The following is a 16,770-nucleotide window of genomic DNA, read 5'->3' on the forward strand; positions in this document are numbered from 1 at the left end:
TTGATGATTAGAGTGAGGAAGAAGAGATAATATTGCAGCCTTTTGTAGTACTGGTCCGTCATTGGCAGAGCTCCCCTCCTCATGGCCTCAGGAGGTGATGGGATTTTAATATAAGGCTGACAGGCCTAACGAGGGTGAGGTCACCCTGGCTCTAATAACTCAGCGAGGAAATACACTGTCTGTCTCCACCAGCCAGAGAGGAGAGACCTGACAGTTCAGTTAACACACTGGTAAATTTAGTGGGGGGCACTGGCTCTGGGCTATCTGGTTTCACACACACATACACACACACACACACACACACTTAGAATCACAAGCAGACGCACATAAACATAGAAACACAGGCAGACACATGCAGACACATGGATGCTGTGTCTGTGGTGCCGGAGTGAGCACAGGCACGAAAACACAGTCACACACACTCTCCTCCTCTCCCGTGCTCCACCTTTCTCTCACACACACATCCAGTCACATGTACCTCGACACATAATACATATCCACACTGTCTGTAAAACAAGACCAACAGGAAGATAGCAGAACCACAGATCACTCAGCTTGGCTGCTACGTCAGCTATATTTAAGCTCACGTACATGCACACACAAGCCTGTTTGTCCTCACTTTGGAAAATAAGCCAGGTCCCCTAATAGTTAAAACATGTTAGTGCAGTTTTTCACTTGGTACCCTTTGGATGAAAGATGAATTTGTAACTAATTTGTCTCCGGATAATATCTTTTACATTTCCTGCAACACATGTTCTATCAGTGACCGTGAAATAGCCACTGCCAGGAGGACTTTTAGTTTTGGTCTTTGACACACTGTTTGACTTTGTTACAAGAGCACTTAACAAAAGATGGCATAAGGATTTATTCAGTATTCACCAATGTGCCATGCGGATGTTTGAATTTGTGTTTGTTTGACAAGCAAAAGTAGTAGTAATGCTTTATTTATCCATGACTTTGGGAAAGTCTTTTATTATTCTCTGTTCTCTGGATTGAAAAAAAAAGAAGAAGTAGTCATGGTTGCTTACTTGAGGAAGCGACTGAGGTACTGACGGCTGCAGGCAGACCAGGAGAAGATCCCGTTGTGACCGGCCAGTGTGGGAGACATGATGTTGCCCTCAGACTTCTTGCAAACGTTCCCCTCGCCATCATGGACCATTCCAAAACTGGGAATAAAAAATTTTTGTATGTAAAAAACACGAGATGGTGACAGTAGCTGAAAGTTCCCAGACCAGCAAGGAAAATCGACATACAGAAGATTAATCGCCACCCTCCTAGCACCTAAAAACTACTGTTAATGCGCATTTTAGGATGATAATAAACCCCCAGTGGTCTTCATGAGGCATTCAGTGACCAGCAGTGCAGGGCTGGGGTTGTCCTGCAAGTGAATGCATTTTGTTAATGAGGATAAATGATGGTTTATAAACTGATTTCTGAAGCGTGAGAATTGTCACTTGCAGATATTTACAAAAATGTTTGATAAAACACAGAATGCATTATCCACACTTAAGGACCTGTTGAAAACGCAACAAAGAATACAGCATTTGTTATTAAAGCCATTTGTCGGAGTAAAATGTTGCCATTTTACGTTTCTGCAAACCAACAAATATGTTGAAATGTCCATGTTTCTGAGCACAGCAAAATGTTGCGTATCAACATTTACATGTATAGTCAATGTGGTGGAGCTGGCGTCAACATCATGTGACTGTCAATATTTACATATGTGAAAATGCTAGCAAATGGTAGGATACCTCATTAGCTACTTTAGCTGCTTTAGCCGCTTTTAGCTTTGTTAACCACCAAAATTTCTTGGTTAAGGTTAGGAAAAGGTTTCTTGTTGTTCCTTGCCTGTTGAGTGTGCCATTCCCCACCCAAACTACATGCTAATGCAATGCTTTTTGCTGACTTTATACAGCATCACTTAACTTGAAAACGTGTCATTTCAACATATCCATGATTTGCAAAAAAATAAAATGCTTATCTTTTTCCCTGGGATGAAAGCTCACAGTGTTTGACATTTTCTGACATCATATTCTTAGAGATTTACCTGCAACTGGGTACAGCAGGCAAAATGAACAGAATGGGTATATGAGCACGCTTCCATTTTGCTAACATGTTTTAAACACATTCTTAAGTGAGTCCAAGGACTAGAGAGCCTCTGTTATTGCAACATCTCTGAGGCTGGCAGGAATCCCTTACTTGTGTCCAGATTCATGGGCGATGGTGAAAGCCAAGCCAAGTCCTGTGTCTTCATTAATTGTACAGCTTCGGTACTTGCTACACATCCCACTGATCGGAGCAAAACCTGCACAAAGACACAAGAGGGGCAGCTTACACATAATGGTTCAATTCACTTGTCATCAACTGGAGCCCAGAACACAGAAACTGGAAAACATGCAGAGGAGTTTGCTTGTGACCTTGCCCTATTTTCGCCATGGATCATCAACAAAAACAAACTTGGGCGTGCGAGGTTTAGATGTGCAGCAGTAACCCTGACTCCCTCCCCTGTTTAAAGTGTAGTCCACTGTGAGGCTCACTACACTTTCAAGCCGATTTGATTACACACAATACTAATATCGACACGCTGAAAATTGGTTAGGAAAGTTAAAATACAAGGCTATACGGGAATATGCCCAGTTCCCACAGCTCACTCTCACTTCTCTCCTCATTTCTCCCCTTGCATCTCGATTACCATTCGTCTTCCTTTATAGTACGTCTTTCTATGCCCTCTCTTTGTCTTCCTCACACACACATGGCACCCATGACTCTGAATCAAAATGGATCAGGGGCCTCGTCTCTTTAGTCTTCTGTTGTTATTGTATGACTCTAAGAGTCAAATGGCTTGGGTGGTGTTCTCATGTACATAATTAATGTGAATAGCAACAATGTTCAACATGAGAAGGCAGATTGACTGTGAGAACTGCCATTTTGTTCCTAAGCTGTGTCAGGAAAGCGCGAGATCATTGATATTATGTCCTGGTCCTGAAATATGGAGATAAACATTGAGGACTACAGCTGTAACTGCAATGCAAATAAACGGTGTTGTTGTATGCTGACTGGCAGTGCTGAGAGTCATTTGGCCTTGCACCTTTGGGAATCTGAGAGATCTAAGAGTCTTTCTTTGAATGACACACACACACACACACACACACACACACACACACAAACACACACACAGCCACCTTTGAACTGGGCTTTTGCAGCAAAGACTGCAGCTAATACTAGCTAGTAACACTTTGAAGTCAAAATGTAAGTCTAGGCTTTGCACGGCAGTGTGTGTTGGGGTGTGTGTCTCACTGTGTGTGAAGCTCTCTGTGACACAAAATGGAAGTTTTTTCTCACAGTGTGGAAGACAACAATGTGTTGGCATGGTCATTACAACAAACAAGCTGTTGTTAGTTTGTTGGAAATGTGTGCAATCACAGAGCCAGGCTTAGACAGATAATAACTACACAGCTCTCCTTTGACATGTTCTGCGATTAAGTGAAAACACACTTTGTGTTTTGCTACAGCTACCATCACAGTTTCATATTTATATGTTTGTCTCTTTAGAGGATCATCATGTTTTGAATTTGCTGCAGCTACAAGACAGTTGAGTGTTTAGTTTCAAAATGGGATATCCACCATTTAAAATGTGACACCACCAGCTCATGCAAAACAATTGCTGGCATAACAATAAAAGTCATAAAATCTTTGCATACAAAATCCCATGTCTGAGGATTGAGCCTAGTCATAAACTGTTGAGGGATGGAAATACTTGTTTTCTTTTTTGCTTCACTGCATAAAAGATGCCTTTCTGATCCCACTTCTTCTGTGCTTACAGCAGTGATAATATCTTTCTGCTGCGAGAGTTCAGATTTATTCTACAATGTGTGATACAGTGGGTTGAAAGGCGACAGATCTGTTCAACATCTGGTTTGTTTGGTGTGACAGGAATACACCGTGTGACAGAGAAGAGTGGCACCTTCCCAGCAGAGAGGGAGTGAGAGAGAGAGAGAGAGAGAGAGAGAGAGAGAGAGAGAGAGAGAGAGAGAGAGAGAGAGATGGCGAGAAGAAACATTAGGATACTCATGTTTTCTATCACCTCTTACTAATTCAACATTTGGATCACTATTTCTTTTCTTCTCTTGTGTTACCCAAGACCACACTGGCAAACAATTTGTGGCAGCCAACTGACACATAGCAGTATGGCGTCATAGAAATGGGAAAAGATGGAGGAATACCCAGGGTATCACAGGGCTCATTCTTCCAGGAGCAGATGTCGAGGCCGGTGAGGAGGATGGCGTGGTCGTGGCGTCTGCCCTCTCTGCCTCCTAAACCGGACTGCCACTGGCAAAAGCTGTTCAGTGTGTGGTCTGCGTGGTGGCTGATCACCAGGCCATCCTGCAAGAGAGAGACAGAGGCAGATACAGGGAGTCAGTTCTGGATATCAATGTAAAGTAAAAACATAATTCCCCAGAGGTTCATCACATGTGACCCAGCAGTGTCTCAGGCACTTAGCATGAAATTTACAACCCTGTTGGCATGGTGGTGGTGCTATGGGCCAGACAGGTTTACGCTTATATTGTTGGGCTCGTGTGCCAAATCCCATCATTCCTCCAAGTTTCACCCGAAACAGGCCAGCAGAGGCTCAGAAATCACACGGATCAGCTGGAGCCCAATACAGGATCCCTTCAACAGGTTCTTCCATGCTGGTATGAATTACATTTACATCTCTCCATGTGTGTTGATGTTTTCTTGCATCCAATTTGAACCGCACTGAATGAATTTTGAATTTATCTGAACTGTATCAAATTAGAGTGAAGTGAGGTGAACTGAAAGAAAGGGAGCCCATATGACTGGACTGCGTGTGTTCCCTCCAAATGTCAGAAAAAAACCACCCAAGCACTCGAATGAATGAGAGCAGCCAATACTGTTACGCTCAGCGTTAAGCGTGACTGTGCAGGGTAATAATGTCTGTTTTGAGGTCAGCTCCATGTCTGCTCTCACCAATCAATTATATACTTCTTTATACTCTTCTCTTCTTTTGGTTAAAGGGAACATTAACATTTGAACGGGGACAGATAAAATAAAACTTGCTAGGAAGACACAATAAAAGGTCTGGTACATTTTTGGCATTCCTCTCCCTGATGTTGGCCTCTTGGGGAAGATTGAAAGCCATTACCTTTACACACAGGTGGATGGAAATGATAATCCATTCTCCTCGCCTGCTTGACTCTGTCTCTGAAAGTGCTCCAACTGTCTGTCTTTTGCTTACTCTCTCTCTCTTTCTCTCTCCCTTCTCTTGCGCTCCCTGAGAATTTCCCTCCTAAATCTGGCAGAGATCCAAGGAAATGTACACCTTATAATTAAGGTATCACTGTAAAAGTCCTCAGTAGTTAAGAGGACCCCAGGAAACTCTCGAGACTAAACGGATCTGGCCCTTCAGGCTAATATTGTCAGCAAACAAACAAACAAACAAAAGATCATTTTTCTTTCAGTCCCATGACCTGTGCAGCTAACTCAGGGTCCCCATGCTGAAGGCTGACTCACAACCGAGCAAAAGACAATTCCAGAAATAGCTTGAATTTTGCCGTTTCCACATGAAAATCTTGTAATGGTAGGGGTTCAAACGGGCTCTTTTTCAGTCTAGACTGAAAGTTGAAATGGTCCTTTATGTGCTGAGTAATGCTTACAGCCCTAACATCTCCCCCTCCCAACTCAGTCCAAATCTAATTTGAAAAAACCTCTGTCATCATTGAATCGATTTATTGATTACATTTGACGATTCCATTTTAAAAACAAACAGCCGCTCTGCCAGGGAAGTGAGAGCTTACATAAAAGGGAAAAGTCAGAATAATAATAAAGCCAAAAAAAGCCCTAAGGCTTATTTCCATTGTGCTCCCCTTTGAGAATCGAGTTATGTTTTTTCTTAATTTCTGAGTTTTTCGCTTGACAGTGCTTACAGGCAACAAGATGCTTACCTGCTCTTCATCCAAAAGCACCAGACCCACTATCACTATGTTGATGTTCCCGCCTATCGTTCCATCCTTGAAAAGACTGGAGACCTGGGAGACACACAAACAAATGTTATTGCACACTAATATTGTTTTCTCTGTCATTTGCAGAATACTTTCATTTGTCTGTAATCACCTTTTCAAAGCGCTGTTACCATAACACTTTTCTGTTTACAGCTCTGCAGATACCAAGGTAAAGCCCCTCTCCAGTGACTTCGACAGCAATTAGAGACTTTTCAAGCTTGTTTAGCAAGGAAATCCAGGACTACCAACTCCAAAGGAACTGCTATGCAATCCCACCCTGACTCCTCTGCTTTCCAGATGAATCTAATTTAGTTTGGGACTGGGAAGAGATGAGTGTACATCACTTTTGAATGTGCAAGGTTTTCAAGAAGCAAAATATTTGAAGGGCCTGATGAAGTCACCAAAGTAAAGTTTGAGGTCATCTTCAGTCTTGCAAGGAATCAATCATTAGTCACTAGAATCAATGGATGTTCTTAGTTTATTATGTATGGATCAAGGTTACTAGAACAATATATGGTACATGTATTAGTGCTAGAACTAATATTTTAGATATACAGCTCACTCATACTCCCATACTTATGTTAGGCACAGAGATCTGTGTCAAATATGAGAAACAAGAAACCTTGAGATTCCTCTGGTAATAACAGACAAATGGTCCTGTGATGGTATAACAGCCACAACTGCTGTTTCCAATTCAGCTTCTTGTGCTCACACAGATATCTGAACATTAATCAGAGGAGTGGATTTGGGCTTTGAAAGTGGATTTCTGATCTTTCTCTCTTGTTCACTCTCAGCCTCTCTCTCTCACGGGCCCCGTGAATACCACAGGTGCCACTCAAACGTTCTTCTATGGGAAAAAATCTCATTCTTTCCTGATGTTCCTGATGTTTGGTCTTTCTCTCCACTGACTCATGAATGAAGACGGGGCTGTTGTTGGTTATCCAATTCGAGTAATAATTCTGAAGTCAAACAGGTAACTGCAGTCACTATATAATCTGCTTGTGCACCGTTGTTTGAACAGTTCAGCAGACCCGGATCCCAAATGTTTCTCCTCTCACCTAAAAGAAACAAATTAGTGTCCATTTCTATGCAGTGCTTTAGTGTTTTGTGGTATATATATAGTGTGCACTTACATATGTGTTATTATAAAATGCTTGCACTCCACCTAAAAGTAAAAATAAATGTGGAGAAATACTGGAAAGCTATATCTGATTTAATTTCCTAAACAATATGGATAAGGGTCATTTTATCTCTCGCTCGCCATCCCAGCTGACCAGAATTAGGTTATTTGAAACCATGCCTCTCTAAGACTCATGGGAGCTGGCAGGGGGTAGGGGGTTGGGGCTTTTCTGTGAAATTCCATACTGTATTTAGGTGAGGCGGGCTGTGACTGCTCCAACCTGGACTCTACTAGAGGAAACCATGTTTTCAAAATAGACGGATTATCTTTGGATTTGTCAGTCAGTCATTAAGTAGCAAAACGAGCGTGACGGAATATGCCTGGAGATCAGCTGAGAGTGAGAGGGGGAGACGGAGAGTGTTGTGGCGATGATCTCACCCAGATATCGGTTTCGCGTTTCTAGATGTGTTCTTTCAGATAAGGAAGACAGGGGTGTGAAGTCACTAAAGCCTAAGCTGTGGCAAAATCCCTGCATCCTGTATCAGTTGCCACCAAAACTTTCAAAACCTACAGTGACTTACAGTGGAGAAGTGAAGCAATAACTAATGACTGCCAAGATATTAATAAGATACATAATTAGATGAAGCTGTCCAAAGTATGCTACACAGGCTCAATCTGAAAGCACTTTTGGATGTAACAGCACACTATTTTTTGTCTCAATTTTTACTTTAGGGGTGTCTCAATGATGGGGTGTCCATCAGAAGATTTAGTTGGACACTGTAATCTCTATAAACACACTCTATATATACATATACACACAGCCTGCAGGTGAGGGACAAGATTTTGGTATTGGAGAGGTTCTGGTTTCCACCTCTGTTTCTGTTTGGGGGAGCTTAAGAGGTGGAACGTATTGAAAGACATGTCATCCTGACCTAAAACCTTTACAAAAAGTATCTATGTTTGTGTATTGTGTAGAGTGATGTTCAAAAAGTGTAATAAAAGAAACAGAAACAGAAGTGGTTTCCAGCAAAACCCGAAAATTTGCAATACTATGTGTCTGCAGTACCAGAGGCTGAAGTTTCACGACTGCATTCCTAGGACCCCAGTCTTTAGTGTCGGTAACCATTTGGGTAGGTTTAGGCATCAAAACCAGAAAAAGGCCACAGTCTGGGTCACACGAAAAATGTCTCAATTCACATGGTCTGTCACATCGCCTATGGTCTTAGAAATGTGGCCCTGAAGCTGAAGCCTGCAGTGTTGCAGACACATGCTTCCAAAAAGGCTAAAGTCGTCGTCAGATGATAGCCGATGGGTTCCAAGATTGCACAATGTACTTGCACATCTTTTTTTTCTGTGGCCTTCAGTCTGCACTAAGCTGGTGTTTTTCAAAACGTGTTTTTTAAAAACACGTTTTGAAATGTTGATATCTGAAAAAGCTGGCCTGACATTGCAATGTGGATGGACAAAACTGAGCTCTTGAAATGTGTTCATAGGATTTTCATTTGATTTTCATCTGAAGCACACACGAAGGTTTACACATGTCCGTTTGGTGATTTTAAGCATTCTGGGGCAGCTCAGTCTGAAAAAGCAAGAGAAAAGCTCCTGCAGTGTTGTGTGCGTGGAACATCAAAAGGGGTTTTTGACATTTACCTAGCCAAGTGTGGACATGGCCTCAGTTTATCTCAGTGCTGATGCTGTGTCAGAAGCCCTCTCTCATCCTCACAAACAAAAAACACCTGTTTCTCCTATGTGCAGCCTGCATGGCTCCTCCATTTCTCTCCACTCCATGCTCTGTATTTACATTTCAACAAAGTGTCTTCCCCTCACCATATTGAGCACAGTGAGAACATATGTGGTGATGTTCTCATGGCCGTGGTTGTCCATCATCTTTCTGTCCACCACCACCAGCGTCTCCACGTTGAGCTTCTGGTTGACCTGGTTCTTCATGAACACCGCTCTTTTGTTCCTGGGGATGAACTTGTATTCATCAGGAAGGATGAAGCGGTCATCTTCTGGAGGCTTGGGCATGTCTTGAAAAAAGAAATGCAAAGAGATACAGGCGGTATGATGACCACAATGTTAAGTACACATAAGGATATGTATAAAACAGACTGATCGCACCCTAAATATGAGAACACAATGTCGAAATGTGACATGCCATTCAAAAGATAAGTGTATTTATATGGAAAACATCAGCCATCATCATCACCAACCGTGGGATAGTGGGCTGTAAGTGGTCATTGGCAGCGTAACTGCAGTGCATATACTAACAGTCTAATAGCAATTAAACCCTTAAGCATCCGTGTGATTTACAGCGCATACACTCACTTACAATTGCAACTCAAGCTGACTGTAGGACACGAAGGGCTCGAAATTAACCTCTAGCCACCAGCCAAACGGTCATTTTTGTCCGTGAGCGCCTGATAAATGTGACAAATCTACCGGTGATTTTGGCAAGTGGCTGACATCCACTCTCCATGATTAACGCAAATCTTAGTTTTATACCCTGATGTCATGGATAAACACTGGCTTTTTCTCGTGTTGACTTTGGCAATCTCAGTGTTATGTTACCATTAAGTATAGCGTGAGACGCCGTGATGTGCTGTATATTAGCACCAGCTCCACCAAGGCAAAGGATTTCAAATGCAGCTACACACACACACACACAATAAGTAACATGCCTATTTGCATCCATTTTTTTGCAGTCAGACAGATATGCTGGCAGACAAACTGTGTGACAGAGTAGCTTCACATGGACTTAATACAGTATTACACACCTTATGACTCTTTATTTGTTACATGTTTTAACTGATCTGTGTTTCAGTCTTTCATTTCATGTGTTTGCTACATGAAGGGAACTCTAAGTGGTGAGTAAAACATGTCTTAAGGAAAGATATCCACATCTTAACTGTAAAAGATTCAGCATTTAGACAACCCGAGCTCTATTTTTCCTCGAATGAAAAATGCATTAGAAAATAATCATGATGTCATGGAGTCACAACACAGTTATCAGAACTTTGTGAAGTGAACATGTGACTCAGACAAACACAAAGATGTAATCTCAACATCAAAAGCCCAGCGCTGCCCTGTTTTTAGCTCTCCTTGTGCAGCTGATTTGCTTTTGCGAACAAACAGTACCCTCTCGCATTCACATTAATTTACCCACGAGGACACGAGGTCACGCTCTCACACCGCGCTTGCTGTTTGACAAGATCACCTTGCAATCTCCACTTACACGTTTTCAGGTTATCATAAACTTTCACCTCTCACCGCCTGTTGTGCGATAAACTATAAAGGCTAGAGAGTTTGCTTATATAGCCGGAAAGCAGGTGAGTGACCAAAGTGCCTTTTTGGCTGAAACCCGGCACAGGTGTTCAGTGATGTCATCTCATGGGAATGTAAACATGGGTGTGTTTTCACAGGGGACGGACAGCTGGGGTTGTGCGGGGTGATGGCGGTGGTACTATCCCCCAATCCTCTTTGAAACGACCCCAAACCCCCGAGATACCAACAACGTCAACTAATCCGAGATAATTTTTTGAGCGGGAACATTTGTCACACCGTGAAGTGAACATAAAACACTTCCCTTTGAAACCCTCCACCCCGCCGCGGGTTAAGTCACTGGTAAAGTCAACCAGAGAAATGCCAGTGGAGGCTGAGATAATTTGTTGAGAGCAAACACTTGTCACCGCATGAAATGCAAATCAAAACTTTTACTTTGAAAGCTCCTCACCCCATGAGGTCAGTTTTCTATGGCGCTCAGTCAGAAATGTTAATGAAACTGAGATGAATCTGTGAGAGCAGATGTTTGTCACTGCGTTAACCCTTTGAAAACTGAACAAAAACTAAATTTATAGTTATATATTATATTATATTATATATTATATTACAGAGAAATTATTAATATTATTAATAAATATTATTATTGTTATTATTATTGTTGTTGTTGTTGTTATTAGTTGCTTAATATCCTGTCCTTTTTTTTTTTTTAACTTTTTTTTAATTGTCTAATTTCCAGGTCATTTTTTTGAACCACTTTTTTGAGCCACTTCTTGCAAATTTTTGGGTCATTTCTTGCTGAGCTGCTATTTGCCTTTTCCCCAGGTTTTTGAAAGACATCACATGAATCTCCTCAGGTTTCAAAGGGTGTAACAGTTCCCAGTGTTGTTAAGTCAAATCACTAATGAAGGCACCTCTCAGAAAAAAAAAAAATGTTTTACTGAGTTTAACACATCTTGTTTTGCTGTCAACACAGTGCGAGTTAATGATGTGTTAATGGGAGCACGTGGTAACAGAATGTGTTACCTTTAACATAGTGCTGAAAAATGAGGCATCATGAGTTGCTCTAACTAATACTCTGTTGGTGTCCCCTTGCACCAACCAACTACAAGCATCATGAAAAAAAAGCCACTGAATACAAGCCATGAATACATTCATTAATTGTAAAAACAACTTTAGCTGTATCCAGAAATTTTATGATATTACTTAAAATGTGCAATGTTCTTTTAAAACTTGTCAGCTTGGGGGGTGCAGGCGGTGTGCATGTGCTAAATGGCTTTAGAGATTAACAAAACAACATGTGCTGGTGTAATTCAGCCAGTAAAAGTAAATAGGTTCCAAAGAAAAGTATCTCAGGCCATTATCTTTGATGAAGAACAGTCTCATTAAGGTGTTAAGGGCGGCATGGGGAAATATATGAGGAGGCTATCAGTGCAAAGTGTGTATACGCAGCACGCTAGACTGTGATTAGAATGAGAGGTTGCCCTTACATACATTTCTTCCGTCTCCCACAGAAGTGCTGCTTCTGCCTCTGCCCGTGTCTGTAGTCGCTGTCATGATGGTGGTTGCTGCAGTGATGCCCGCTGCAGTCATGCTGCATCTGGTCGTTGTTGTCACTGTTGCCATGGTGATGATGATGGGCCTGGTGCTGCTGTTTTTGTTGACTCCCCTGGAGGTCCTCAGTAAATGTGTCGTAGGTAGGATTGGTCTGTGAGCGAGTGGATCTCTTGTGGAGGACGTGTGGTTCACCGCGGGCTGCATTCAGCTGCTTGTCTGTGGATTCCTGGTAGCGACTGTGTGGTTTATGAGGAGCTGAACCCGTGTTGGTCCTGTAGAGGATGTGCGGCTGGTGACTGACGGGTCCTGTGAAGTTCTCTCTCCCGGCCAGGCCAGGGGACACGGGGCGCAGGAAGTAGTCTGCATCCTGTGTTCGGATTAAACCTGACTAGAAACAAAATACAGAGTCCCATTAGCTGTACATATGTAGTTCTGCTCATTTTAGTGAGGACACTCTAAACTCAACAGACAAAAAACAGAATAAGCATACAATTTATGTGTGTCAGGCTAGTGGGGAAAACCATGTGGAGTCAGCCATCAACTTATGTGCTTACTGAGTCTAAATTGAGTCACTGAGTCTAAATGTCTTCACTTCAATTGACCCCCAATTTTGCACAGTGCATCTTTAAAGGATACCTGGAGATTATATCTAGGTAAAGACTTGCAGCACCTCCTCAACCTGCACCTTTTATTCCGATGAGCATAGCCAAGGGGCGTTAAAAAGTAAAAGGGAAGAAAAAAACGAAGGGCAGCAGTCATGTCTCACAAAAAGTCAAGACACTCACACTGCTCCACCTATTCATTTTAGCATCCCAATCTGTCTCTGTCAACAATTAGTCAAGATTTGACTCATGGGTCACGGCTAGCTGACCCTCCCTAAACCTCAACGCAGCTCAATGACTGGCTGTGTTTCTTCATGTTCAACATCTGTTTTAGTGTTCAGGGTCAGACGTTATCTCAGCAAAATCTAAATAAGAGATAGAGGTGTTTCAAACAGAAGGATGAAAAGGAGGATGAAGATGAAAGGAGATGCCATCAGCTCTTATAAACAGTACATCCTACATGCTGCAGGGCACACTGATATTACATGGCTTAGCTTTTTAAAAGTTTTTTTGCAATCAACATGCATAAAATCCAGACTTTAACTTAGTTTTTCCCCTCCCTAACAACTTAGATTTTCTTTATATGGATGAGAATATGTCATACTCTTTGGAACAACTTAGAGGACCTAAATATGCTTTTTTATGGAGGGCTGGAATAGGGTGTTGGCCCCACTTTGAGCACCCATGCCTTGTGCTTTCGATTTTGGGGGTTTAAGTCAGGGGAAAGCCCATTTCCAAATCTCCAAAAGTTTAGCAAAGCATTTTTGTAGCTCCATTCTCTCTCTCTCTCTCTTTCTCTCTCTCTCTCTCTGTATGTGTGTGTGTGTGTGTCTAAGGCTGTCTGTCTGCCAGCCTGTCTCTCTCTCTCTCTCTTTCTCTCTGTCTCTGCAAGTTTTCATATTTTCAATACACTTCCATCAGTGAAGCATATTTCATCTTCACTTGGATCTTGCTTTGTCTTTCTCCCTGTCTTTCTGTCTTTCTCTCCAAACACGCGCCACATCTGTGTTGACAGTCAATTGGCACGCAGCACTGGACTGTAACTGTGCTTGGCAGTAATGGTAGTTTCCCTAAAATATGTTTAATTGACTGCAGTCTCCTTTCTTACTGTGAGCCGTGAGTGGAGTGTGAGGTCCTTCGTCATCACTGCCTTCCCACTGGCTGTCAGAAGCAGCCTGCCACAGTGGCAGTGGTGAGGTAGTTGCTGGCCCAGTCAATGTGTGTGTATGTGTGTGTGTGTGTGTGTGTGTGTGTGTGTGTGTGCTCTAGATGTGTGCAATCAGTGTGAATCTGTATCAGCGCACTGCAAGGTGGGGGTGCATTTATGTGTGTGTGTGAGAGATCATTAGTTGCAGAGATGTTGGTGTGCATGTGTGTGTGTATATTTGAGTGTACATGTGTGTGCTTTAACGTGGGTGTGCCTCTAGTTGCAATCAACCAGTCTTAACGAAGTAAGGCTGCATTAGTGATGTGTTTGATGTCGCTATAATGAGCTTCAGTGCTGATTTTCCCCATTTCATCACTACTAACAACCCCGGACTTTTACCCCTGTCAGCCTATCAACCGCAGATCAGGAAGTCAGTGGAACAGCGCCCTGGAAAAGGCTGTGATTATATCAAGCACTAAAATTAAAAAAAAAAAAAAAAAACATCAACTCTGAGAACATAAGCCAATATGCTTCGGTGCTGCAACCACAATGACTGTGGAGTTTACAGTTTTCATCACGTAGTGCGGCGAGAGAAACTCTGAGTGCACTTTTAACAGTGGTGTCATAAACGGCGCTCATCATGAATCTATCCTGCATTTATCCACCAGTGATAATACAGCAGCCAGCATGGTTGAATTTAGGGCAACATGCTGTAGCCACAGTGGGAAAAAATTGTCTCAGTAACTGGTTATAATGCCACACTTACTGTTATAACAAGACATTTTAATGTAATAATGACATCTTTTTCTGTTATTACTACATACAAACTAACCTCGTTATGACAAAATACTTTTCCTGTTACAACAACATAACAACTTGTCTTTTCATAACATGAAACAGTTTATGTTATCTCATTATAACGTGACAATCTCATTATCGTATGAAACTCATATTTTAATGAGAACAGACTGGCATGAGAGGACCTCATCACTTTGAGAATGATCTGCTGATCATCTAACATTTGACTGCCAAACCACATCATGGCTGCTCTCTCTGATTCAGCAATGTCCATAATTAAACTCCAAAAAATGAATGGTGACAGAAAAAACAAAAGTGACAAACATACTCATTTAAAACTCATGCTGTAACAAAATGACTTATGATCGTATAAGGAGATAACCTATAACATTAAACAAACAAATAAATAAATAAATGAATAATGAGATGAGTTGGTGTGCTGTTAAACCAAGGAGTGTGTTGTTACAACAATATAAGTCGATATGTTATGTTATAACAAGCGGAATTTCTTTTTATAACGAGCTAAGTTAGTATGTTGTTATAACAAGCAACATTTATTGTTATGATGAGATAAGTTGGTGTGTTGTTTTAATGAGCCAACCTGTTATAATGAGATAGGTTGGTGTGTTTTCGCAACAAGCAAAGTTTCATGTTATAACGAGGTAAGTTGTCATGTTGTTTTAACAAGCAAAATTTGTTACTTGCACTTGTTACCTCATTACTTAGACTGTTTATTGCATAACCTACACTGTTACACCATTACTTACACACTATCCCAACCGGCTGCGATTAAATGTTTGTCTGTGTTATATCCCACACTGTCTTTTGGTTTTTGCACGATATGTTGTATATTGCTGTATGCACAATATATGTTACTTTGTTTTCGTCTGCACCTTGGACTGTACAAAATGCAATTTCGGTCACCTGTACACTGTTTATAAAAGATTGACAATAAAGTTGAGTTGCGCTGAGTTTTTGAGCTGTTGTAACAAGATAAGTTGGTATGTTGTTATAACGAGCACAATTCCTTTTTATAATGAGATAAGATGGCATGTCTTAATGACAATAAAATATATCATTATAATGTGAAATAGCTTGTTAAAATAAGAAAACATATCATGAAAAGTTTGTCACTTAATGAGATGCTGTGGCAGCAAGACGCTTCCCTGGATTCTCTCTGCAGTGCATGCATCTGGATGGGCCCTGCAGTGTCAGGATGTCATGAGAGTTTATAGTTGCAGTTTAAAGTCAAGTGTTGGCTGTCATGTGGGAAATATTAGTCCAATCCTGCTGTCGAGTTTTCCAGGCTCACCTTGAGTCAGTGGAGAGTAGCTGTTTGTTTACAGGTGTTTTTGCGTCAGATAATGATAATTTCCCACCGTACAGTAAACTGCTGTTTCACACAAAAGATAACTGCAAATAGCAGCACAGAAACATATTTGGAGACATATTTACAGCCGGAAACACACTTTTTTGGCCTACTACTTACAGAGAAGATTACAATCTTTTAGGCCATCTGTAAAACAAACAATGGATCCGTTCTCGCCCTCCCAGACAGCACATATGTACTGCTTCGTCAGTAAAACCCCAGCACTGTCATTTCCATTCTCTCTGTTAAAATCCCCCAAAAAGCTGCAGCTGTGGTTTTTCCTCCATCCAGCACAGTGTTGAACCCAACTCAAGCAGACAGGATTGATTATGGACGACTGACCCTGATATAAATCTCCAATTTGTTTTGGAGAATGAGAGAGAGAGAGAATGGGGTGGGGGGACCAATTAGTGAGAGAGACAGAGAGAGCGAGACACAATGTGAAATGAAAGATGGACAGAGAGAGAAAACCATAAAATTGTACACTTACAAGTGCATTTCTACCTTCTAACTTGCCTGCCAACGATCAAGAAATAATCCTTGCCGGGAAGCCCTGCCAGAATCGTTGGTTACAATCACTTGTGACAACCGGTGCGTGATCCTGTCATATGCATGGCACTCGCCCCGGTGCTCTGTAATCACAGACGATTGTCATAATTTGGTTCCAAGTCACGGTGGGACCTCTGACCTGAACTGCGGTGCTGTCAAACTTCAACACGTTAAGTATTGATTCTGCCTCGCTGGGGGGAGGGCATGCCGTCTGAAACTGAAGGAGCTCTCCAGGGAAAACCTATGACGTGATCATTAAACACGGCAAGAATTCAGGTGATTTGGACTCGCCACCCTAATAGTGCAGATTTAGAGCTTTTGGAGGAGCG

At 41.8% G+C, this 16,770-nt stretch overlaps 1 protein-coding gene across 1 annotated transcript in view; it reads right to left on the bottom strand.

Annotated features, from left to right (window-relative positions):
• Window positions 1-16,770, bottom strand: part of adamts16 (ADAM metallopeptidase with thrombospondin type 1 motif, 16) — a 63,146-nt gene that overhangs the window by 33,554 nt on the left and 12,822 nt on the right. Inside the window, exons 4-9 of the mRNA XM_030072074.1 lie at window positions 11,914-12,364; window positions 8,968-9,170; window positions 5,964-6,047; window positions 4,224-4,383; window positions 2,200-2,305; window positions 1,029-1,166 (exon numbers count right to left, since the gene is read on the bottom strand). Of these exons, the coding sequence (XP_029927934.1) occupies window positions 1,029-1,166; window positions 2,200-2,305; window positions 4,224-4,383; window positions 5,964-6,047; window positions 8,968-9,170; window positions 11,914-12,364 (1,142 nt within the window). The remainder of the gene's footprint in view (window positions 1-1,028; window positions 1,167-2,199; window positions 2,306-4,223; window positions 4,384-5,963; window positions 6,048-8,967; window positions 9,171-11,913; window positions 12,365-16,770) is intronic.

The sequence above is a fragment of the Myripristis murdjan genome, chromosome 16 (genome assembly GCF_902150065.1).
Source record: "Myripristis murdjan chromosome 16, fMyrMur1.1, whole genome shotgun sequence".
In the NCBI taxonomy this organism is placed as follows: Eukaryota; Metazoa; Chordata; class Actinopteri; order Holocentriformes; family Holocentridae; genus Myripristis; species Myripristis murdjan.